Below are 25,343 nucleotides of genomic sequence, written 5' to 3'. Positions count from 1 at the left end.
CTGAACTCGGACTTTGGTTTGAATTCCTGCTTCGTCCTATCTCTTAGTTGACTTCCTAATCTATAAAATGGGGTTGACAAGTGTCTTTTCAGAGACCTGTGAAATAATATATAAAACTAAAGCTCATAGCATAGTGTCTAGCATACAGTAAGTAAATATTCCTTAAATGTTAAGTACTACTGTAATTTGTATATTATAATTTTTAAAAACCTTTTTTTCCCCCTCCCTAGGATATGGTGAACTAAATGGTAATGCTGGAGAAAGAGAAATACCTTTAAAGAACCTGGGCTCTGATGAAGCTACCACCCCTATTTCCAGGGTCCTCAATGGCAACCAACAAATTGTAGACACTAACCTGAAGCCGACTATAAAGTCCAGCACCTTTGGGAAAGCAGGAATTAAAACTAGGAATTTCATTCAGAAAAACAGTATGGACAAAAAGAATGGAAAATCATATGAAAGTAAATCTGGAGAGAACCAGTCTGTAGATAAGAGTGATACTGTAACAATTCCAAATGGTGTTGTAACAAATAATTCTGGCTATATTACTAATGGTTATATGGGCAAAGGAGCAGATAACGATGGTAGTGGATCTGAGAGCGGATATACCACTCCTAAAAAAAGGAAAGCTAGGCGCAACAGTGCCAAGGGTTGTGAAAACCTTAATTTAGTGCAGGACAAAATAATGCAACAAGAGACTAGTGTCCCAACCTTAAAACAGGGACTTGAAACTTTCAAGCCTGACTACAGTGAACAAAAGGGAAATCGAGTGGATGGTTCTAAGCCCATTTGGAAGTATGAAACTGGGCCTGGAGGAATGAGTCGAGGAAAACCTGCTGTGGGTGATATGCTGCGGAAAAGTTCTGATATTAAACCTGGTGTGAGCAGCAAAAAGTTTGATGATCGGCCTAAAGGAAAGCATGCCTCTGCTGTTGCCTCCAAAGAGGACTCGTGGACCCTATTTAAACCACCCCCAGTTTTTCCAGTGGACAATAGCAGTGCTAAAATAGTTCCTAAAATAAGTTATGCAAGTAAAGTTAAGGAAAACCTCAACAAAACTGTACAGAACTCTTCTGTGTCACCATCTTCATCTTCATCCTCTTCATCATCTGCTGGGGAAAATCAGACCCAATCTTCAAGTCGGTTATCCCAGGTTCCTATGTCAGCGCTGAAATCTGTTACTTCTGCCAACTTTTCTAATGGGCCTGTTTTAGCAGGAACTGATGCAAGTGTGTATTCTCCAGGGGGTCAGCCACTGCTAACTACTGCTGCTAATAGTATGACACTCATCTCTGCTGCGATTGATCCAGTTCTCCAGGACAAGAGTCTGACTTCAGCAGCTGTTGAACAAATTACAACTAGCCTTTTTATCTACCCTTCAAATATGCAAACTGTGCTGGTGAGCACAGCTCAAGTGGATCTACCCTCTCAGACCGATCAGCAAAACCTGGGGGATATCTTCCAGAATCAGTGGGGTTTATCATTTATAAATGAGCCCAGTGCTGGCCCTGAGACTGTTACTGGGAAGTCATCAGATCATAAAGTGATGGAGGTGACATTTCAAGGGGAATATCCTGCCACTTTGGTTTCACAGGGTGCTGAAATAATCCCCTCAGGAACTGAGCATCCTGTGTTTCCCAAGGCTTACGAGCTGGAAAAACGGACTAGTCCTCAAGTTCTGGGCAGCATTCTAAAATCTGGGACTACTAATGAGAGTGGAGCCTTATCCTTGGAGCCCAGTCATATAGGTGACCTGCAAAAAGCAGACACCAGTAGTCAAGGTGCTTTAGTGTTTCTCTCAAAGGACTACGAGGTAGAAAATCAAAATCCTCTGGCGTCTCCTACGAACACTTTGTTAGGCTCCGCCAAAGAACAGAGATACCAGAGAGGCCTAGAAAGGAATGATAGCTGGGGTTCTTTTGACCTGAGGGCTGCTATTGTATATCACACTAAAGGTAACTCATTTGTTTCCTATACAAAGATTCTTATTGGGCAATGTAATATATATTTATTAGCTGTTGTATGAAGGGTGAATTTTATAAGTTGCTATGAGAGTCTTTAAGAATTTTAGAACTTAGCTGATTGCAATGTGGATAAACAGCTGAAAACTAATTCAGAGTGTTTGGAAATAGTACAGTTCAAGTTTAGAAGAAATGTTCACTTTTCCAACTTAAGTTCTTTAAATAATTTTTTGAACAGATGTTCCCCCTCCTTTGCTTTTTACATCATATACTTCTTTATTAGTGAGCTTACTTGTTATAATTTGCTTAAAATTAGTATGAATAATGGGTGCTGAATGGTAACTAGAAAATAATTTAGACAAATTACAATGGTAAGCACAGTTAGCATTGTAGGGACCAGGCTCCTCAGAGGCTGTACTTTTCATAGCCCATGTTAAAAAGGAACCAGATATCTTTCAAGTATCATGCTAATTTTATTAGGATATGGTTTGTGTCTTAAAAATTTGATGTATGGCATAAATAGATTTATTTAAATCCACAAAGCAACTGAGGTTTAATGAAGTTTACAGCCTCAGTACTTTTAAGAACAGTAGGTTTCAGTCTTCCACCCTTCATCCCTCATCCCACCCCCAAGAAAATGCATACCCATGCATGCATGCACACACTTAATATATACTGTACGTTCCCATTAAAAAAAATTTTTTAGTTGACTTATTTTCCAATTTTTGTTGATATATAATGTTAGCTTCATGTACATTTCCTTTTAAAAAATATATATTTTTATTGATTTCAGAGAAGAAGGGAGAGGGGAAGATAGAAATATCAACAATGCCTCCTGCACACCCCCTACTGGGGATCGAGCCCACACCTGGGCATATGCCCTTGACTGGAATTGAACCCAGGACCTTTCAGTCTGCAGGCTGATGCTCTATCCTCTGAGCCAAACCAGCTAGGGCTACATTTCCTTTTTTTTTTTAAAATATATTTTATTGATTTTTTTACAGAGAGGAAGACAGAGGGATAGAGAGTTAGAAACATCGATCAGCTGCCTCCTGCACACTCCCCACTGGGTAGGTGCCCACAACCAAGGCACATGCCCCTGACCGGAATTGAACCTGGGACCCTTCAGTCCGCAGGCTGATGCTTTATCCACTGAGCCAAACCGGTTAGGGCAAGAGTTCACATCTTAAGTGAACCCAAGTCTAAGCAGTTAGTCACTGACAGAACCAAGAGTTGGACCCATAATTTTTGCCTTTTCTGTATTTATCTATACATTCTTCTGTTCATCCATTCAATCAACAAACATTTACTGAACATAGCTAACAATCATTTTGAGGTACTTTAACATTTTACTTACAGGAAGTATTTTGAACTTGGCTGGTGTGACCCAGTGGTTGGGTGTCATCTCATGGACCAAGAGGTCCCTGGTTAAATTCCGGGTCAGGGTACATGCTTCGGTTGTGGGCTCGATCTACAGTAAGGGGTGTACAGGAGGCAGCCGATCAGTGTGTCACTCTCATTGATGTTTCTTTCTCTCTCTCTCTCTCTCTCTCTCTCTCTCTCTCTCTCCCTCTCTCCCTCTCTCCCTCTCTCCCTCTCTCCCTCTCTCTCTCTCCCTCTCTCTTCCTCTCTGAAATCAATAAAAAGTACATATATTTTTTAAAAGAAGTATTTTGAAAATCCAATCATACCCCAAATTTCCGCAGCACACAATGCAGTTGCTCCTGCCTTCTAGAAACTGCAGCTGCTCTTACTGCATTAACTGTGCTCTCTATTCTCATTGTTGAGTGACACAGACATTCATGGAATGCAAAGTTCTAGTTTCAACATTTTCTTTTCTCTACCTGCACCCTCACTCTAAGTGTGCTCTTCAGTCTCTTGGTTGGAAATGTCTTCCATATATTGACTTTCAGAGCTCTTAATCTGTCCCTCCACCCCCAATCTGGTCTTTCTTCACATTCTCTATCTCAGCATGGCACCCAAATTATAGGTGCCATTCTTCATTTCTGCCTTTCCCTCATCTTCAAAACGAATACCCAAACTATAGACTTTCCTCCATCATCCTGTACCAACTCCATCACACTGAACCCCTCATCTCCCACACGAACTCTTGTTGGGGCAGCCAACAGGATCACTAGGCTTGCTTTCTTGCTGCTCTGCAATTCAATCTCCACACAGCCACCAAGGTGTATTTAAAATGTAAATCAGAAGTGGGGTTACTGGGTCAAATGGCAATTCCATATTTAAATTTTTAGAGGAAACTCCATAATGGCTGCACCAATCTGCATTCCCACCTTCCCTTTTCTCTGCATCCTTGCCAGCATTGTCATTTGTTGATTTGTTGATGGTAGCTATTCTGACAACTGTGAGGTGATAACTCATTGTTGTTTTATGCACCTCTATGTTCATAGCAGCACAATTTATAATAGCAAAGGTCTGGAAACAGCCCAAGTGCCCATCAATAGATGAGTGGGTAAAAAAGCTGTGGTACATTTACACCGTGGAATACTATGCAGCAGTAACAAAGAAGAATCTCTTACCCTTTGAGATGGGATGGAGGGACCTGGAGAGTATTATGCTAAGCAAAATAAGCCAGTCAGAGAAAGACAAGTATCACATAGTTTCACTCATATGTGGAATCTAAGTAACAAAATAAACTGAACAAAATACATCCAGAGACATAGAAGCATGGAGCAGACTGTCGAATCTCAGAGGGAAGGCGGGGATGCATGGGTGGGTGGGAAGAGCTACATTTCCTTTTTTAAAAAATGTTTTTCTTGATTTTAGAGAGGAAGGGAGAGAGCGATTGGTAGGCTGCCTCCTGCACGCCCCTCATTGGGGATTGAGCCAGCAATCCAGACACATGCCCTGACCCAGAATCGAACTCTTGGTTTATTGACTGACTAGAGGCCCATTGCACGAAGAGATTTGTGCAATAGGTCTTCCCTTCCCCTGGCTGCCGCCACCGGTTTTCCTTCGGCACCCAGGACCCAGGCCTTCGCTCCTCCTGCTGGAGCCTTCAGTCTTTGCCACTTCTCGCCTATGTATGCAGATTAACTGCCATCTTTGTTGGGTTAATTTGCATACTCTCCTGATTGGCTGGTGAGTGTAGCAGAGGGACAGTCAATTTACATGTTTGTCTATTATTAGGCAGTATGTTCAACCACTGAGCCACAGTGGCCAGGGCACATTTCCATTTTTACTGACTCATTTAGGCAGCCATGTACCAACTGCAGGGTCAGAGCAGCATACACAGGGGGGATGTGGTAATTAGCTTGTTCTCCCTGGAAGAATCACTGGCTCAGAGATGAATAACAAAGCTATTTATATGACTTTTAAGCAAGTTATTCAGTCTGCATATCTTTTCTTATCTGCAAATGGAAGACATTTAATGACATAAACAGATGTCCTTTTTCTGTTTTTCTTCCTTTAAAAAAATGGGAGCAAGTAGAATTGCCTTATAAGAGTTTAGAAGTAGAAATCTTGGCAGGTAAAATGATCTCTCTTCACTTTTCTTCAGCACTGCTCTTTGGAAGTAAATACAAGTTAACTAGCCCTGGTTAGGTAGCTCATTTGATTAGAGCTTTGACCTGATAAACCAAGGCGGTATTCCTGGTCAGGGCACATAGAAGAAGCAACCAATAAATACATGGATGAGTGGAACAACAAAGCGATATTTCTCTTTCCCTTCCTCCCTCTCTCTCAAATCAAGTTAATAAGTTAACCAGGAGCAGTATGTTTTTAGGAAAGTCAAAGGAAAAAAATATGTTTAGTTTCTTAAGATGTGGTTAATTATAAGTTAAATTCTGCCAGGGAAGTTATGTGTTTTTAGTGTTATTTTCTGTGCCATCTGCCCTTTTTAGAGACCATTACTGGGAAAATCTACCTAAGTATTTTGTACTGGTGGTCATTGTGTGAGGCTGAGTGTTATAGAGAACTGCAGGCCTTTTAAAATGCGGGTTTTAATTCCTATTTATTTCTAGGTATTCTGTATTTTCCCTATAGATACGCTAACTGAATATGAAATTAATGGTATTTAGATAAACTAAATGTCCCTATATGGATGCAGTTATATTTAGTTTAGCTGGTGTTATTGAAAGATTTGCTTTAGTAAAGTAGGCAGTTTTGATTTTTGTAGTTGGACATTATTGAGATTAAATTGGTAAAGACTGTTTTCCCCCCTATAATGATAAGCAATATTCTGTTCAATTAGATCCCAAAGTGGCAGGTTCTTTGAATTCCTGCCAATATTTTTCTATTGCTTTTAGCTAGTGGAAGTGTGGGGGAAAAGGGGAAGGGAGAAAGAGAGAGAGAACCATCGATGTTTCCATTGGTTGCTTCACACACACACCAGATAGGGACCAAGCCTGCAACCGAGAAACTGAGGAATGTGCCCTTGACTGGCAATCAAACCCAAGACCCTTTGGTGTGCAGGCCAGTCCTCTAACAACTGAGCAAACCGGCCAGGGTGAGCATCTGTATTATTTTCTTGGTCCTTTAATGTAGTCCTCAAATGCTCAAAAGTAGTCTAGTACTGAGTGAGTTGAAGTTAGGCTTAGAATTGGAAGTTTTGTGTATACCTCCTAACTTTAAAAATAAGCCCTTCAACAACTTTATTTGGAAGTAGTAGGTAGGAGGGTGCCTTATGTCAATTCAGTAGTAATGGTGCCTGTTTTAGATTTATTACTTGCAGCCTTAGAAGTACTTCTGATTATTAAAAATCTGAATGCTTAGTATAGATGAGGATATTTATTTGAAGATACATTAAGACATAAAGGGATTGATGGGAATTCTCGTTTAGGGGATTTTTCCTTTAATTTTTTATATATATTATGCTAACTTTTTAGAAATAAGACTGCTAATTTTTGTATTATCTGGGGGTATATAGTACTATTACATAGCAGTACCAGTATTTAAGGTGAGAGGTATGTCCTCTTTTCCTGTTTATCTAAAGTGATACTCAAGAGGCAAAATTTTAATGAAGTGATATCCTTTTTTTAAAATGTTTTAAACTTTTTATTGAGTTAAGAGAGGGAGAGGAAGAGGGAGAGAGAAAGTTGAACATCTATGATGAGAGAGAGAGCCTTCTGCATGCCCCCCCACTGGAGATGGAGCCTGCAACCCAGGCATGTGCCCCTTGACCAGAATCAAACCCGGGACCCTTCAATCTGCAGGCTGACGCCCCATCCACTGAGCCAAACCAGCTAGGGCTGAAGTGAAGTCTTTTTAAATTAATTATGAAAAAGTTTAAGTATACACAAACATGGAGTCAGTAATATAATGAACTCCAATGTACCCAGCTTCTAGTTTGGACATTTTATTTTTTTATTTTTATTTAATATATTTTATTGATTTTTTACAGAGAGGAAGGGAGAGAGATAGAGAGAGTTAGAAACATCGATGAGAGAGAAACATCGATCAGCTGCCTCCTGCACATCTATTGGGAATGTGCCCGCAACCCAGGTACATGCCCTTGACCGGAATCGAACCTGGGACCTTTCAGCCCGCAGGCCGACGCTCTATCCACTGAGCCAAACCGGTTTCGGCTAGTTTGGACATTTTAAAAGCATTGTCATTTTTGTTTCAACTATCTGCCTTCACACTTTTTTTGATAGGGGTTTTTAAAAGCAAATTCCAGGTATAACATTTTACTAAATACTTTGAGTATGTTAGAGTATCAACCTTTAATGAACATACAACTGTTGTCTCCTTCAAAGTAGTTACTCAGAATTCTTAGTTTAGCAAAATTCTTTGATTTGTTGTCAGTGGCTTATAACATTAGATCCTAGCTTTCTAAGGTGAATTATATATATATAATATTTTGTTTTGTTTTTTATTTCAGAGAGGGAGGGAGGGAGGGAGACAACAATGATGAGAGAGAATCTTTTTTTTAAATATATCTTTATTGATTTCAGAGAGGAAGGGAGAGGGAAAGAGAGATAGAAACATCAATAATGAGAAAGAATCATTGATTGGCTGCCTCCTGCATATCCCCCACTGGGGATAAAGCCCAAAACCCAGGCATGTGCCCTTGGCTGGAATCAAACCTGGGACCCTTTAGTCCACAGGCTGACGCTCTATCCACTGAGCCAAACCAGCCAGGGCAAGAGAGAATCTTTGATTGGCTGCCTCCTGCATGCCCACACAGGGGATTGAGCCTGCAACCCAGGCAATATGCCCTGACTGGAAATTGAACCAAGATCTGAGGGTTCATAGGTCAACACTCAACCACTGAGCTATTGCGGCCAGGCCTAAGGCAAATCTTTGGTTTTGAAATGGTCTAAGTCATTTGAAGCCAAGTCTGTTGAAATAATGGTAGATGGATGTGAGATGTGTGTTTGGTCAGTGTTAATTTAAACCAGATTGATTTCTTTTACCTGGCTAAGAATGCACTGAAGGATATCAAGCATTTAAAATGCTGTTTTTCTTGTTTTTCCTCTGTCATACTTTTCTGTCCTACTCTTTGCCACTGTTTTCTCTACTACTAAGGAGTTGTGCAATAATTTGTGTGTGTGTTTTCTTTCCCTTATGATGTACCTACCCTAGGCAAAGCACTTTGTTTAGTTATGGAAGACTTTGACAGGGTATTTTCCTTTAAAGAACTTAATGAAGTAGAGGAGAAAACAATAAGTTTATATGGTAAGATTTTAAATGTCATAAGAAGGATACAAATAGCTAGGAGATTTCAGTGAAGGAAGAGAATTTAATGCAGTGAAAGTAGAGTAAATGTATGATATGTTTTCATGGAGGCAATGGCTTTAAACTGGGTTTTGATAGGTAACATTTTTGATATGGAAATACAGAAAAGAGGAAGATAAAGAATACAAAAGTTGGAGGAGAATCATGAGTAAATGTAAATATTAGACTGGATCCATCCAGTTAGGATGTGCTGAGTAGCTCTAAAAGAGAAGGAAGGTAAGTTTTTCATTTGAATGTCAGGAAGATAGACTGGTGGAATGGAAGTAATTTAAATGACAGAAGCCAGATACTTGGGCAAATCATTTATCATATTTAAGCGTGGGTTTCCTGATTTTTATTTGTGTGGTCTGTTAATGGGGGAAAAACACATTCAAATCTGCAAAGAATAATTGTCAGTTTATTTGAGCCAAACTGTCCACAATTGCCGGGAAGCAGAATCTCAATTGGGATAATGCTCCTCGAGAATGGCGGTTTTTTCACCTTGTTTTATGCATTACAATTAAAGGAGACATAAGTGGGTTACAAGAAATCCATTGGTGGTAAATTAGGGAGGTGGGAGAATAGCAAGGTGGGAAACCTCTAGGATTAGATAAAAAGAAAAATGATAAGACACGTGCCTCTTTTACATAGGTGGGTACAGGATAGTTAACAGTCAACTATATTAACATGATAACAATAAAGGAATTTGTGGTCTCCCTCTTGCCCTGAGAGGTCCAGAGAAAGGGAGTTACAAGTTACCCTGACATTCCAGTGATAATGTTATCATAGGTGTAAAAGACAACAGACAGGCTTAGTTAAGGTAAAGATTGACTTTTGTTAGGGAAGAATCTAGCCTAGGACATGACTACCTGCCATAAACTGCTTTTAGTTAAAAAGTTTTAATTTCAGACCATCCTTTGTGGTTACTTTAGGTCTCTAGAGTTTGTTTGTAAGGCCACCACACAGGCCTTCCCTGAGCTAGTCAGGTTAGCATGTGGCCCCTTTTTGTCCACAGGTCCTACCTAACACATTACACTCAAGTGAGTTGGTATTAAGCAGTTGACTGACTTGTAGATCCGTTTTCAGAGAGATTAATGTGACACCAATTTGTAGGGTAGATTGGAAACCTTTTTTCTGGTGACTAGAAGTAGGTCAGTTAGACTCCTGGAATAGTCCAGGCAGAAAAATAACAGTTTTCTCTTTGTATTTGCAGTCATGTAAATGTATTATTTATCCTAGAATAAATATTTTATTAAAGTGTGTAGGTTGGATAAGGGCAGGAGGAACTGATTAATACTATCTACGGGATGACTATGTATACAGTTTAGACATTTGTTTACAGAAGGATCTATCTGAATATTAAGTTTTCTCCTTTTAGCACAATATTTAATATGTATTTTCATTTTTACTGCATTTTATAGCAATTGCTCCATGATTTCTTCACAGTTAATAATCTTATTAGAAAATACCTTTAATATTAGAGATTATTAATATTTTAATAATAACCTTACTTTTCCCCTAATCTCATTACCTGCAGATTTGATTTTGCTTTCAGCCCTGGTTATATTGCCTAGATTTGGGGGAGGGATGTCTTTTTCTTCTCTTAGAGACATAGGCATGTATGTAATGAGTAATTAAGATGGCATAAGATCCTTTTTTCTCCAATGAATTGCCATTTTAGCATCCATACTGGGCACTTGATTTCTCATTAAGCTTACTTTATGAGTGCAGTAGTGAATTTACTTTGGTATTAGTCTAAAAGGTAGCTTGTAAGGAATTTGTAGAAGCTAAAATTTAACCCTCAGATTTTATAAGCTTAAGTTATGAAGTTGAGGGAAGTAACCAAAGGACAACTTAAGTTTTTAGGGAGTCAAACGTTATACTCAGATTTTTGACTGCACAGGGAGTTGGTGTCCCTAATCCCCATGTTGTTCCAAGGGTCAACTGTAGTTACTTTCATTCTAAAATTTGTTTGCTTTGCCCTGACTGGTTTGGCTCAGTGGATAGCATCGGCCTGCGGACTGAAGGGTCCCAGGTTCGATTCCAGTCAAGGGCATCAAAACAAAACAAAACAAAAAAAATAAAATTTGTTTGTTTTGTTTTAAAGTAGTATGGTTGCTACTATGACTCGAGTGTAGTCCACCTTCGCTTCTACCCCTCAAAAAAGGTTATAGCATAGGTGGCTAAAATGAAAAGTTTGATTGTTACTTTTCTTCCTCAATATGTAACAATGTAGATTTATCTTTGCATTAAGCAAACTAACAGTAATGAGCATCAAATAACCTGTATACAGAACTCAGGAATTTATTTGTTGTAAAATGTGAGATTTCTGTACTTTTCACTAAAAGAAAAAATGTTGGTTGTATTGGATTAATCTTTTTGTAGTCATGTCAACCAAAGAAAGGTGTTTCTTAAGATAAGCCATTCTGAAACAGAAATTTGTAGGATAACAGTGCTATTCCTGAATGTCTGAAACTAATGGAATTATAAATTATTTTGGAGTCATAAATATGAACACCATGACCAGAATTCCCTTTGTGATGGATCTTCTTTTTTTCCAGATTAGATTGGTTACAATTCTCTCCCCTTCTTAGGCCTCGTAGGAGAGGATGGGCATCTACCTAGCAGTTTAAAGGCAATAGCATCCAGCTAAGCTCTTGAACCAAATGACGATCAGTGCATTATTTCCCAGTCTTTGTTAAATAAGAGAATTGTTGTAATACTTTTTTAAAAAATATACTTTTTATTGATTTTAGAGAGGAAGGGAGAAGGAGAGAGCGCTAGAAACATCAATGATGAGAGAGAATCATTGATTGGCTGCCTCCTGCACGGTCCCCACTGGGGATCAAGCCCGAAACCCGGGCATGTGCCCTTGACCAGAATCGAACCCGGGACCCTTCAGTCTGCAGGCCAACACTCTATCCCAGTGATGGCGAACCTATGACACACTTATCAGAGGTGACAGGCGAACTCATTTTTTTGGTTGATTTTTCTTTGTTAAATGGCATTTAAATATATAAAATAAATATCAAAAATATGTCTTTGTTTTACTATGGTTGCAAATATCAAAAAATTTCTATATGTGACACAGCACCAGAGTTAAGTTAGGGTTTTTCAAAATGCTGACACGCCAAGCTCAAAAGGTTCGCCATCACTGCTCTATCCACTGAGCCAAACCAGTTAGGTCTGTTGTAATACTTTTAATGGGCTTTTATCTGGATAATTTGATCATTGGAATAATTAACCTATTTGTTCCAAATATTCAATTCTGACAAATTTTCAAAAAGTACCAGTTTTTTAGAAGTGAGTTTGATTGGGATGGGGGTAGTGTGGGCAGTCAGGCAGGGAGAGTGTGATTCTCCTCCCATGCTCTAACACCATCCATATTCATAAAACAAAAAATAATTTTTAGAATCTATGCACCTATTTTAGCCATGGAAAAGGATTATGTTGTATCTTAACTGTAATCCATGTCCAGATATATCCTATCTTAATGAGCTCCAGTTTTGTTTTGCTTTACTATAATTGGTTGCTGATGAAAATAAAAAACAATTATACAGAATTCAGTTATAGAGCTTAAAATCACCTTTTGTCTTTTAAAAATGGTAGTTGTATGGTCACAGGAAGAGCACTTATTCCCAGTATTACTTTAGCTCACTCCTGTTTCTAAGTAGTTTTTGTTTCTATTAATCTGCTAGTATAGTATTTTCTTTCAAGGTCCAATTCTTTTTTTTTTTTTTTTTTAATTTATTAGTTTTTTACAGAGAGGAAGGGAGAGGGATAGAGAGTTAGAAACATCAATGAGAGAGAAGCATCGATCAGCTGCCTCCTGTACACCTCCTACTGGGGATGTGCCCGCAACCAAGGAACATGCCCTTGACCGGAATCGAACCTGGGACCCTTCAGTCCCCAGCCCGACGCTCTATCCAGTGAGCTAAACTGGCTAGGGCAAGGTCCAATTCTTTTTGATTCTTGTGTAATAGTCATCTACTCTTTTTTTTTTTTTTTGGATAATCCTCACCCAAGGATATTTTCCCATTGATCTTTTTTTAAAAATATATTTTATTGATTTTTTACAGAGAAGAAGGGAGAGGGGATAGAAAGTTAGAAACATTGATGAGAGAGAAACATTGATCAGCTACCTCCTGTACACCTCCCACTAGGGATGTGCCCGCAACCAAGGTACATGCCCTTGGCCAGAATCGAACCTGTGACCCTTGAGTCCACAGACCGACGCACTGAGCCAAACCGGTTAGGGCCCATTGATCTTTTTAGAAAGAGTGGAAGAGAGAGGGAAAGACAGAGAGGAACAATGAAGTGACATCGATTGGTTGCCTCTTGCACAAGCCCCAACCAGGCCTGGGTCCGGGCCTGGGAGGAGCCTACAACCAAGGTACATGCCCTTGGTTGGAATCATACCCAGAATCCTTTGGTTATTTGATAACATGAGCAGGCCCACACTCTATCCACCCGGCCAAACCGGCTAGGGCTCATCTACTCTTATTCATCAATACTTCAAATATCCTCTTGGTGAAGCTTTCTAGTATGCCTCCCAGGTAGAGCTTTTGCCTTCTTTCTGTATGTCACTTAAGTTTGGTCGTGTGTATATTTCCCTTATTGTAAGATACCAAAGTAATCACATTGTAGATAATCACATTTGAATGGAATTGGAGCAAATAAAGATTGTGTTATTAATGAATGGCTATGGATAGGCATTTTGGCCATAAGGGTTAAAATAAGTGGGTGTGGCTTAAAAAATAGAACCATTTGCTTATAGCAAAATTTAAGTAAAATTTTAATAAGGCATTTTAAGCACTAAGCTTAATCACATTTAATAAATGTTTCATTATGAAGATTTGGGGACCTTGTTGAGGGGTGATGGGTTGCCAAAAAATATCTTTTAAAAATAATAACAATGAGCTATTACAACAAATATTTTAAGCATGCTTCTACATATCTTTGCTATTTATGTAGACAAAATAGTTCTCTTGGCAGTTTGATTTTTAGATAATTAACTTTCTGTAATCAATACTTAAGGCAGCCGAAACCGGTTTGGCTCAGGGGATAGAGCGTCAGCCTGCGGACTGAAGGGTCCCAGGTTCGATTCCGGTCAAGGGCATGTACCTGGGTTGCGGGCACATCCCCAGTAGGAGATGTGCAGGAGGCAGCTGATCGATGTTTCTCTCTCATTGATGTTTCTAACTCTCTCTCTCCCTTCCTCTCTGTAAAAAATCAATAAAATATATATATATATATATATATATATATATATATATATAAGAATATAGAAAAATATGAGTTGTTTTGTCTGAGCTCCATAGAACTCAGCCAGCAATCACCAGTGTAGGTTTTTTAGAGTTCAGCATAACTTTAAAGTGCTCTGCAAAACTTAGTGTATAAAATAATTTTTTTTTTTCCTTTGCAGAAATGGAATCTGTTTGGAATTTACAGAAGCAAGGTAAGAATGTTTAGGTTATCAGAAATGTTAGTACTAATCACTATTTACTATACTTTATTTTGGAATGTGAATAACATGAATAATGGCCTACCAAATAATTAAGATTTTGTATTTTGAGTTATTTGATAACTGTAGTCAAAAGGCACTAGCAACCATATCAAGACTGCTAAGGATTGGGTAACACTAAGGGAAAAAAATATATTAAGTACTCTTTATCTGCTAGGTAAAGAACATAAATATTTTATTTTGCTCCTGATTATGAAAATAAGACAGACCATAAATATTTTTAATCTAGGAAATCAACATAAATAAGTGTTTCCACTTATGGTCAGTCTTTATCTGTACTTGTGTGGTAGACAAGTACTTGTGTGGTAGCCTAAGAACTGAAATTCATAGTTCAAAAAAATATTTGCTGTTTTAGAAACCTTATTTGGGCTGTATAGTTTCTGAAAAGATGGTTAGAAATTGAGAGAATAGAAAATTAGTTTCTTTCATCCCCATAAACAAGATATGAATAGCAGGAGGACAGGAACTAGATAATCCATATCTGGATTATTTAAAATTTTCATAAAATTGGAATTGGTTATCCTAATTAGTATGTGCCTTCTTTCCAAATATATTAAGATATGGTAGTTATAAAGTAAAGTATAGAGAACTAGTCCTAATAGGTTTGGGCCTTCAGAACCCTGTAACTGAATTGTATCTCACTGTCAGATGAATGTGAAATTCCTGGAATTTCAGAACTTGAAGGACATTAGATTTTCTTCTTATGATAGATTAAGAAACTGAGGCCCAGAGAGGTTACTGTATAAGTTAGAAAGTGGCAGGACTAGAATATAGGTTTCTCTGATTTTCTAATACTGCTCCTTCTTCCAACTTGCTCTTATTCTTAGGCCAGGTCTTTTTGGTCGTAAAACAGCTATAGCCTAAAGATAACTAGCAATCTCTTAAACTATTTTGAAACACTTTCTGTGTATCTTTATATTCAAACACATGAAAAAAGGGTAGACAAGAAAATATATCCTGCAAAAAGAGAGGTAGACCTCTCTTTTTACTGTAACATGACTATTAACTATTAAGAATGAGCATTATCTTCAGGGCAGGATGCTAGTGGATGGCCTTTGAAGTCCTAGAAAGAATATTATCTCTGGACTAAATTATTAGATTGGCTCTAAGATGAGGAGAACTTGAGTTTTTCGGTATTATTTTCAGGTCTTTATACTTTCCCATTCGGTGACAAGTTTTATTGTTTTCTATTTTTTATTAAAGCATATATACTTTATTATAAAAAGTTCTTGTGATAGGTAGAAATAATATGTAATAAAATCATTGTCTCTCAAAAGAGGGGGCATACAGCTATATAATAGGAATTTAAAATAACACTGGCATCTTGGCCAGACATATTCTGACTGTTTTATACTTTGAACCGAGCAGATCCATAGACTTTTGCTGTTTTTGAGCAAAAAGGCTAGTTATGCTATGGGAAATAAAAGTTATGATTAGGACACAACCAGCTTATCTTGAAGTTGTTGGTGGTAGGTGTTACTTGAACAATTTCTAACTATAGACAATCCACACTGGTTAAAATAAAATTTGACTTCATTATTCTGTGAACAAAAGAAAAGAAATCCAAGTGTTTTAGTATTGGGTTATTGACAATTTAAGATTTTTGTTTTGGCCTGCTTTTTTCCAATATACTACTGTTATAATCAGGAAAAACACATAAAGAAATCACTTGTTAGTAAGCTCAACTCTCATATGTAAGAGTTAAGGTTTGCATTGGCTTGACAACTCTGTTGCTGGGAATCCATTAGGATGCTGAGCTATTGGGCAGAGAAAAATGGATCATGCATGTGTTAATACAAACAGGAAATGGTCTTTAAATTGTATTTTCATTAAAAGGAGGTGCAGTTTAAATGATGATGTTTATTTTGGATTTGTTATTGGAACATGGCCATTTGATGATTCCAAACCTTATTTTTATTTATGTATTTCTTTTTTAACCTTCCCTCCAGATCCCAAAAGGATAATCACTTACAATGAAGCCATGGATAGTCCAGATCAATGAAGGACCAGACTGCCTATTTGTAACCTTTCTGCAGCATTAGAGCCACTGTTCATGGGGGACACAAGGCTTTTATGCTCCTAGATCTTCAACGCAGCAGAGGAACCATAAGTAGAATCACAGGATAATATATACAAATATATATATATACATATATATATATATATATAGTTATTTAAAAAAAAGGCAACTGAAAGTAATTAGACTTCTTAAGGAATCAAATTTATTTCAAGAGACAACACATGGTTATTTAATCTCCGGTACTGAATAGTTTTTTTTCTTTTTTCTTATGTTAGTTTTTGTTTTTAAGTGTGAATGCAAGTAATTAATGAATACAGACTTGTGGTTCTAAAGTTCCTGCTGTCATCAATTGGGCAACAAATGACCCACTGGAAAAGCAGATCCACTTAAGAGATCTCTGTATCTTATTCTGTGACTAAAGTGATACACTAATCACAGGGAACCCAGAATGAGTCAACATTTTCTCCCACTCCTCCCTTAATCTTTTGGTTATGCTTTGAGCCCTGCAAGAATGCTGGATAAATGCCTTGAAGTTTGCAGGAGTGTATTTTTTTAGCAAGTATGATTTGCATGTCTTGCCAGGAGTTAAGCAGCCTCTGTGGGGTGTTGGGGAAATATTTTCTTTCTTTTATTTTTTTGTTGGGTGGGGTTAGGGGAGGGCATTGAAGTTTTACAGTTCTGGAATAGTTGGTGGTACATAGTTCACTTGGCTTTTAGTTACATATTGGACTTTAACAAGTGAAGAATCCATGAGTGTCATTTAAAGAAAAGTAACATAACAAACAATTGGCTTTAGATATTTAATATAAAAAAATACTCCTGTGCCCATCTTTTAATGTAATTATATAAGTGGGAGCAAAAATATATTCTGCTTTTCAACTGTAGGTGCTCCAAACTTGCTCTCTGTCACTAACACTAAATGTGCTGTTTTTCTTGTTTTTCATCAAACATCTAAAGAGAAACTTCTGTACCTTTTTGTAAATTCTTTTAATTTCTCAGAAATATCCTAAAGGGAAGAAAAAATTCCATGAAAACTAAAACTTTTAATGTTTTTAGCCAGAGAGGAGATAATAAACCCTGCCAATAGGAGATGTGTTTTCATGCAAATTATACTTCTGAGCTTATTAGCTTTCTAATTATATCTTAATAAATATATTTTATTACTAGAGCAAAATGGGTTTTTTTAAGAAATAATGTGAAACTCTGGAAATTTTCTTTTGGGCAGAGAAGAGCATTGACCCTGTCTTATCACATTGCCATCTTGTTGCACTGCAGCTTGTATATAGCATGCTAAAATAAGTTTTTTTGTGTGTGCAGAAACAAAGGGTCCAATTTAAGATTGGGTGATGTTAGTGGCATAAAAACAAGTTCTCTGGCCTGATATAGCATCACATTACACACACAGAAATTAGTATATCCATGTATGGCAGATACAGGTTAAAATAGCAGGGCATTTCTATAGAGAGGTGTAGTCTTCTAATAAAAGTAGACTGGATACCCTGGGTTGTTCAGGGAGAAAGCAACTACTTTTGCTCAACCCTGTTGATTAAGAAATGTCCAGTTTTGAGCGACTGTAGTATGGATGAGTTTTCTTGTTTTGTTGACTATTTGAGGCTTTTAAGTAGTTTTTGAAAGAAGCTATTGGACTCAACATAGAATAAATATCTTTATAGTCTGGATTTCTGCCCTGCTTAGATTTTAAAAGTATAAGCATGGATTGCCAATTCCACTTGATGTAAACAAAACTTTTTATACATAATATATATATATATATATATATGTATGTGTGTGTGTGTATATATATATATGTGTGTGTGTACATATATACATATATATATATAATAACTTATTGTATCAGTCCAGGTTCAGAAACTTGTGATAGGCCAGTTTCAGATAGTTTCATTTCACCTGTAAACTGTATCACTTTTACTGATATTGTAATTTTTAAATGTATAATATGTTTACAGATGTGCCCTGCATTTAGTCTGCCTTGTTCCCATTTTGATTTTTGTTGAGTCTCCTGCCTGCTTGCCAAAAGCTAGGATGCTTCAGGCCCATGTACAATTGAAAGCAGAAGCATCCTTGAGCTTTAAAGCATTGAACAAACTGGAAATGCAATGAAGTGAAAGAAGTCTGTGTTTTTGTGTTCTTTTTTTAATAAAAATTTTCAAAAAGTTTTTTTAAAAAACTATATAAGGTTGATTAAAGGAAAAAAGGCTCCAGTTTGTTTTACAGGTTTTAAAGTTCTGCTGTGTGTTCAATTGCCTTGTGTAACCACTTGTCGCCTTAGGGCCAGATTCCACCCCCACCCTCCCATGTCTCCTTCCTTTTTTTTAAATTTCCATTTTGCTTGCCTGGAATTTTAAAGCTCTTTTGTCACAACTCACAGGAAACTTTCTGGGTTTGTGACATACAGAGGTTGAATTAATATACATTTAAAAAGAAAAAAAAATCCCAAACCAGTCCCCATCTGAATTGGGCTTTTAAATTTAGAAGCAACACTTATAAAATATTTCTAGGAAATTGTTGCTTTCCTATTTCCCTTCCATATCCCTCAGGCCTCCATGTTTAGAGAAGCCAAAAAGAGAATGTATCCCTTCTGTTTGTCCAAAGGTTTTTCAGAGTCTCACATCTAATGAGACAATGCAACATTTCATTTTGATTTCACTGAAATTTCCTTGAGTATATGGTTAGAGGTATATAGTTAGAAATATCTCTTAACCTTCTGGTAACCCTAGTGCCCCATCATATTAACTGACAGTATTTTGGGGGCATTGGGTTAATGGACTTAATTGCTTAGGTACAAGCAGGACTTTGGGACAAATTTCCTTTGTGCTGTTTGGTAACACTTAACTCTCTACTTGTCGCAATCTTTCTCCTTAGGTCCTCACACAATTCCTTACAGAGCACTTATTAAAAAAAAATCTTAAGAGTTGATCTGTTTTCTCATTATTTTTGTGTAAGCTTCTAAAAAAACTTCAGCTGTGATTAATTTAGCACATTTAAATAACATTAATGTGTTATTGTTTGGTATAAAGAATTTTCCTTCAACTCAGAGTATTAGTACTGTAGCATAAACCAAATACAGTCTAGAGGGGATTTTTAACATCCCTCCATTATAAAGACTGCAAATGGGGTGTGTGTGTGTGTATGTGTGTGTTGACTGCTTGTGTGTGTGAGAGGGAAAGAAGGAGATATTAAAAGTTAGTAGACAAGTGTGTGTAAGACATTAGTATTCAGAGAATGAACTTCTATTTATTTTGTGCCATTTGTTTTCATTACAGAATAAAGTCAGGTGGTTTTAATCCTTTAAGGGGTAGTGTTTGAAAAATGGCACTAAGAATGAAATCATGACCTATTTTTTTAATAGCTATGAAGATACTAATTATGGGTGAAGATTTCTTTTTAAAATCTGTCTTGATTATAGGCTTTTGTGTCACATACCACTCTCTTGTAGATGTCTTGAATAATTCCCCCTCCCCACAAAAGACAGGGTGTGTTTATCTTTCTCTTTATTCACTCCCACTTTGCTGAACTGAAGATAATTGCATAGCCTTTCCTCTGACCTCCTAATAATGAACTTTCACATAAAGTGTATTTACAGCATCTGTAGTTAGCCCTTTCTCCTCTGCCTTTGAGGAGGCCATAGAAAATAACTAGGAATTTGTTAATGCCAAATAGTTTTTTTCTTGAAATAAATGGCTGGAAAGATTCCATTTTAGAATTTTGTTGTTAATCACCTGCTTACCTAGTCATCACTCAGAATCTATAAAAGCTTTATAAAGGAAAGAAGTGCTGCATTGTTTTCTTCAAATAACAGTTTCTAGGGAAAGTATTGCAAACCTCAATTATGAATGTTGTCCACAATACAATATGTGTTTATTCACAAAGCAGTACATAGCAGTGGTGGTTTCATCCTTAGTCATTAGGTTTGTTGCTAACCTAATTAGAGGGATCTAATAATGGTTTATCTTTTGCTGTACACTTTTTCAAACATGAAAAAGCCATTTAGTGTGAAATTGTATGTTACATACCAAAAGGCCACAGGCAAAGAAATCTGTAAGAGGACTGTACTTGATTCTAAATTCCACTAAATAAGGAGTCATTCTTTCAAGGCTTTCTTTAGAGAAATAGATTAAAAGTCTCATTTACAAGGATTATGAGTGTAGTTATGCCACTGGACCATATTCTCAAATAACATGATCCCTCTTGTATACCTATGCTAACTGCAAAACAGACACTATAGTGGGAAAAACACACATTTGGACAATAGTTTTTATAATAGGTCTGTTGGCCTGCACCAGTTGAATTAGATTCTAATCAAGCATTGTCTCTTAAGTCCTAGGTGGTACTGCTGAATTTTAAAAGAAAGGGTAGGATTTGCTTAACTTCCCAAAGTATACATATTTGTTTAAAGGGGATGGGCAAAGGACAAGACTAGAAGTATAGCTGCTCAAAGTTTGCAGAGACACATAGGTTATCAGTTCTTAATATTGATGTTATTTTTATTAATGTGATTAACAGGCACCAGGATTCTTTTATGGTGAGAAAGATGGGCTTTTGCTTTAAGTATCATAAAATGTGTGTGTTTTTTTTAATATACTTACATCTGTTCAGATGTGAGAAACAGGACCACCCTATGTTGGTTTTTTAAATGATGAATCATTGGCTCCACTCAAAAGCAGTGCTTTAATGTGTTTTAAATTAAACTTCACAGTTTTGCTACTCAAGAGTCTTATGAATAAATAGTGTTTCAAGTTGTATGCATAATAAAAACACCCAGTGAAGCATGAGTGGTATGTTGATTTTTGCATTACTGGGAGTGTCAGCAGTTCTTGGCTAGAAGCCTATGGAACAGCCATCCTCACATGTGATGGGATTGCTGATTCAGACTTCCCTATTTATCCATACAATTGTGTATGTCCAGAGTTTTAAAGCCATTTTATAATACTGCAGTATCCCTTTTCTACAGCCTTATTAAAATAGTTACAAATGTGTTTTTTCCCAGTGCAGTATCCCTTTCATTGTATATCAGTTTTACTCCACAGACCAATAAACCAACTTGAGGTAAATTATATAGCTTTCCATATACCCTTTTTCCTCAGGTGCTAAACAAAGGCTCCAAAAATGGATACTGCTTTAGTAATGTCTGCTTTATTTTTAAAGTATTTCTTTTGCTAGATATAAAGATTTGGTGTTAACAAAATGATTTTAATATGTAAATATGAATGAATGCCTCTAGTTTGCCCCTGTTTGTCTGTTATTAGTCTGTTTCATTTATCCTTTAAGAGGAGGATCCTTTCATGATCTTGAATACATTTCATTAGGTATGTTGCATTTTTAGAATGAAAATACAACTGTTTATCTGTCTCGGATTAATCCTGCTGCTGCTATGAGAAACTGAAAATCAAAAATGTGATGCACTTTTTACATTACAACATACCATACCTTTATAGGTTGTTTTGATACCTTTCCTGTAGCACAGCCAGTAACAAAAGCGAATGAATTTTAAAATTCTCTTTGGGAGGGAATCAGTACAATTAACTTTGTGGTATTGGCCTATGAAGGACAATAACGTAGGAAAAGAAAAATTCTGTTAGTATTACACTTTTTGGCCTTAAAATGTCTTCTACTACTGAAAAATCCTTTAAACTTAGTTTTGTTTCTATTATTTCCTCTCTCTGCCTCAAAAGGAGGATTTAGGAAGAATGGCTTAAGGGGAGTAGTATTGGTTTGTTGCTGATTTCTCTTTTAGAAAGAAAATGTCTACTATATAAGCTGAGGACTTAATTTTTTGTTTGTATACAGAAGAGAAATAAGGCTGCCCCATGCCAGTCGATTTAGTTTAATTAAATCAATTAGAACTCCCAACTATTCTGCTTCTCTAGTATATTTTTACTTGGCAAAGATAAACAAGTATAGTAGGAATGCTACTTGACAAGAGAAAAGTCATTTCTCAAGCACATACCCAAACTTGAAGATTGAACCCAAAATAGGAGGAAAAAACACCAAATGGGGTGGAGGAATATGAGAAAGATATGTGGTCCAAAGCTATCTGGTTATATTTTGATGTTGCCAATATTGCAAAGCCAAATTTTAATTTGCTTATTTAATATATTTCTTGGCCAGAGATCTATTTTTATATCAATGTGCCTTGCATGTGTATTAAAAAAATAAATAAATTGGAAAGGCCATGTAGTAATGCCTGAGATGGTTGATGGTTCTTACCACCTCACTAATTTTTATGCAGTATGAAATGCTCATTCTATCGCCCAACTGGTGCTCTCTGTTTAAAGTTATAGATCTTGTCACAAACTGGAACTATTTTATAAACTGGGGAAGTGATTTAATTTACTTTTATTGTTTCTTTTGTTTGTTCTTAGTCTGTTAGTGGCTGTTCTAGTAGTGGGAAATAGTAAAAGAACTCTTCACTCCCTTTCCCTCCTTCCTTAGCACCTTCTTCGAGTAATGTGATGACACCATTTCTTGTGTGCTTTGAAAAGTTTCAGCTTGCTGTTTCCTTTAGTGTTATTTAAAAAAAAAAAGTGTTATAAAAAGCATTGTTTGAAAAATCTAGGGAGATAACAGTCCGCTTTAATTTGGAATTCTATGTGAGCTATGATCCAAGTTATTGGCTCTTTCCAACTTTAAAATTTTTTTACTGTTAAAGCACCTTGCTTAGAAAAATTTAAATACTTATGTCTGCAACAATTGTCTCAAAATAATGAACTGTGCAATTCTTGTCATTAAAAAAACTCTCCCTAATGTGACTTGTTAGTTTCTCTGTATTTCTTGCCAGTGTAAATGTGAAAAGCTTTGCTTGCATTACGTTTTAGAAATGCATTTTGCACACTCGAATTTTGCCGAAGCTCCATGAAAAGGTTAGATCTAAGTAGATGAATAAAGCTATGCACATGTTTTGAATTTTAATTTGTGTGTCATTACCCAAAGTGACTTATCCTTATTACTTTGCTGTTCTTAGCTTCACCATTTTTAGAAACATGGCTCAAAATTATAGTACTGGGCTAGCTTATCAGTAGAAGCAAAAGAGAGGAAAACTGGCACCTGTTTTAGTAAACTTCAGTTTAAATGAGAGCTTGACTTGTATCTACTAAAGGGCTTTTCTTGAAACAGGGCATTTTTATCAGTTGTATAAATTGTTGGATGCTCTTACTTCCTCAGTGAAATTTTTGGTTTATTTGATCAAATAAAAATGGGAAGTAATTCAAACTGAAATGAAGGAAGGAGCTTATGCCACATGGAGTTCTGTGATAATTTTATGACTTAAACCTGGTTTAAAGGTGTAGGATGACCTATTACCTTTATGACTAGCATAAATTTGGCTTAATGAATGAATGATTGACTTGAAATTAGAATCATTATCTTGCTTAAATATCTAAGCACAGGTTGTCTTAAAGATAATGTGTATCTTTTTAAAATTATCCAAGCTGATTAGAACAAGTTTAGAATTTGGTTAAATTGCTGCAGTTTGCATGTACTAAATAAATAGCTTTATTTCACATGTATGTGTACTTAAAAGATTCTGTAGATTTACTGGCCAGGTTTTGTCAGTCATCTTTTAAAAGATTGTTTTGTAATCTCTCCAGGACCTTTGTAGAAGAGGCTAATAAGTTTAAGTAGAAGATAATACTAATGGTATTTTCCCCATGCTTCTAGATACAAAAGAAATCCTTGTTTTATAGTTTTTAATTATGTATAGAAGAGTGTTACTTCTCTGTCATCAAGTGTGCTCTTGATGTATTATTGTTGACTTGGAAAACACAGCAGAACCCTTCTGTATCTTCACTGAAAGTGACAGAAACGAAGTCTACTAGTCAAGACTCAAAAGGTGGCCGATAATGCACGGCCTCAGAAGGCATAAATGCAGGAGTGTAGCATCATCTTAGATGGCTCTGGCTTCTCAGCATCTGTCAGTAGTTTACTTATGTTCAGTCTTGTGTGCATCATCATTTAGGAGCTGAGTTACCTCAATCTGGGGGAAAGGATAATTAATGAACTACAATTATATTAGAGGATGTTTTCCTTCTCCCAATTCAAGACTTTTTTTTTTTTCCCCCCACTGTTTGTTTTGCCCAGTCAAAAAGATAGGCCTTTTCTAGGTAAAAGAATAGTGGCCAGAAATTTATCCTTTTGCTAAATGCTTAGGTATTTGCCATAGCTGTTTCTGATAAGGATTCTGAAGAAGTGTCAGTTACGTAATGATCTTCCTTTATTGATGTCTTACTTCATGTTCAGTGTTTTAAAAATATAAATTACAAACACTCTACATCCATACCAAGATTTACTTATTTTATCAGAAAAAAACTTGAGAACTTTGTAGATCCAATTAAGAGACAATAAGTGTACATGGTTGAATAAAAAAATTTTAAAGTTTTCTGAGGTGTTTGTGTTATATATTGTGTGCTTAACAAAAATTACTGAAAACTAAGTTAATATTGTGACATTGATGATATATTTCCAAAAGATGAAATGTACAAACTTAAGTCTTAAATGTACTGTGGTCTTATGTCATGGCATTTTTAAATATCCAGATTATTAAGGTGCTTAAAAATGGCATATTTATTGAAAAATCAGCTGTGAGGACAGCTGTCCTGTCTTTTTGCATGACATTGAGCCTTAAAGTATGAAACCGAAGTTGAGCTAAGCAATTAAGCAACCAAAATAAGCTGCCAAGACTGGATTATTCATAACTTTATGTAGAAATATATGCTAATGCATTATTTAAGAAATTTCCTACGTTTGTTTTGCATTGATTTGTCACCAAGTTGAAAAAAAAAATCAATGCTGACATCAACATTATTAGGGTAGGGGATGAGGAGAAAATATGCAGAAACACTTAACAAAAGTGTGTTTGTCACTGCATAGACTGGTACGTTTGGGTTATATGCTTGAATGTTGTTTGACATTGGGAATACTTGTGGTTGTGCTGGTAAGTGACTTCCAAGGACACAGAAGGAAATCTGGGGTTTTATAGAAACTTGTTTCTAAAAATTTGCAGCCATTTAAGTATGATTTATATAAAGCACACTAGTTAATTCATTTTTTAAATGACATTTATTGTGGATTTCAGCAGCTAACATTTGTAAGCAGTGTCTGAGCAGAACATAAAGCTCATTCTAGATTGCTTAGCAAGGTTGTC

General features: G+C 36.5%; 1 protein-coding gene across 3 annotated transcripts in view; it reads left to right on the top strand.

Annotated features, from left to right (window-relative positions):
• The window catches only part of NUFIP2 (nuclear FMR1 interacting protein 2), a 30,299-nt gene extending 5,721 nt beyond the window's left edge, over positions 1 to 24,578 (top strand). Inside the window, exons 2-5 of one of the 3 annotated variants that reach the window (XM_036340799.1) lie at positions 231 to 1,955; positions 8,508 to 8,600; positions 14,065 to 14,097; positions 16,113 to 24,578. In XM_036340799.1, the coding sequence (XP_036196692.1) occupies positions 231 to 1,955; positions 8,508 to 8,600; positions 14,065 to 14,097; positions 16,113 to 16,165 (1,904 nt within the window). In that variant the 3' untranslated portion in view covers positions 16,166 to 24,578. The remainder of the gene's footprint in view (positions 1 to 230; positions 1,956 to 8,507; positions 8,601 to 14,064; positions 14,098 to 16,112) is intronic. The other 2 variants (XM_036340797.1, XM_036340798.1) reach the window with 2 other exon arrangements.
• Positions 24,579 to 25,343: the final 765 nt, after the last annotated feature.

The sequence above is a fragment of the Myotis myotis genome, unplaced genomic scaffold (genome assembly GCF_014108235.1).
Source record: "Myotis myotis isolate mMyoMyo1 unplaced genomic scaffold, mMyoMyo1.p scaffold_m19_p_17, whole genome shotgun sequence".
Taxonomy (NCBI): Eukaryota; Metazoa; Chordata; class Mammalia; order Chiroptera; family Vespertilionidae; genus Myotis; species Myotis myotis.
The sequence above is the reverse complement of the archived record's forward strand: the minus strand, read 5'-3'. Positions and strand labels throughout refer to the sequence as shown.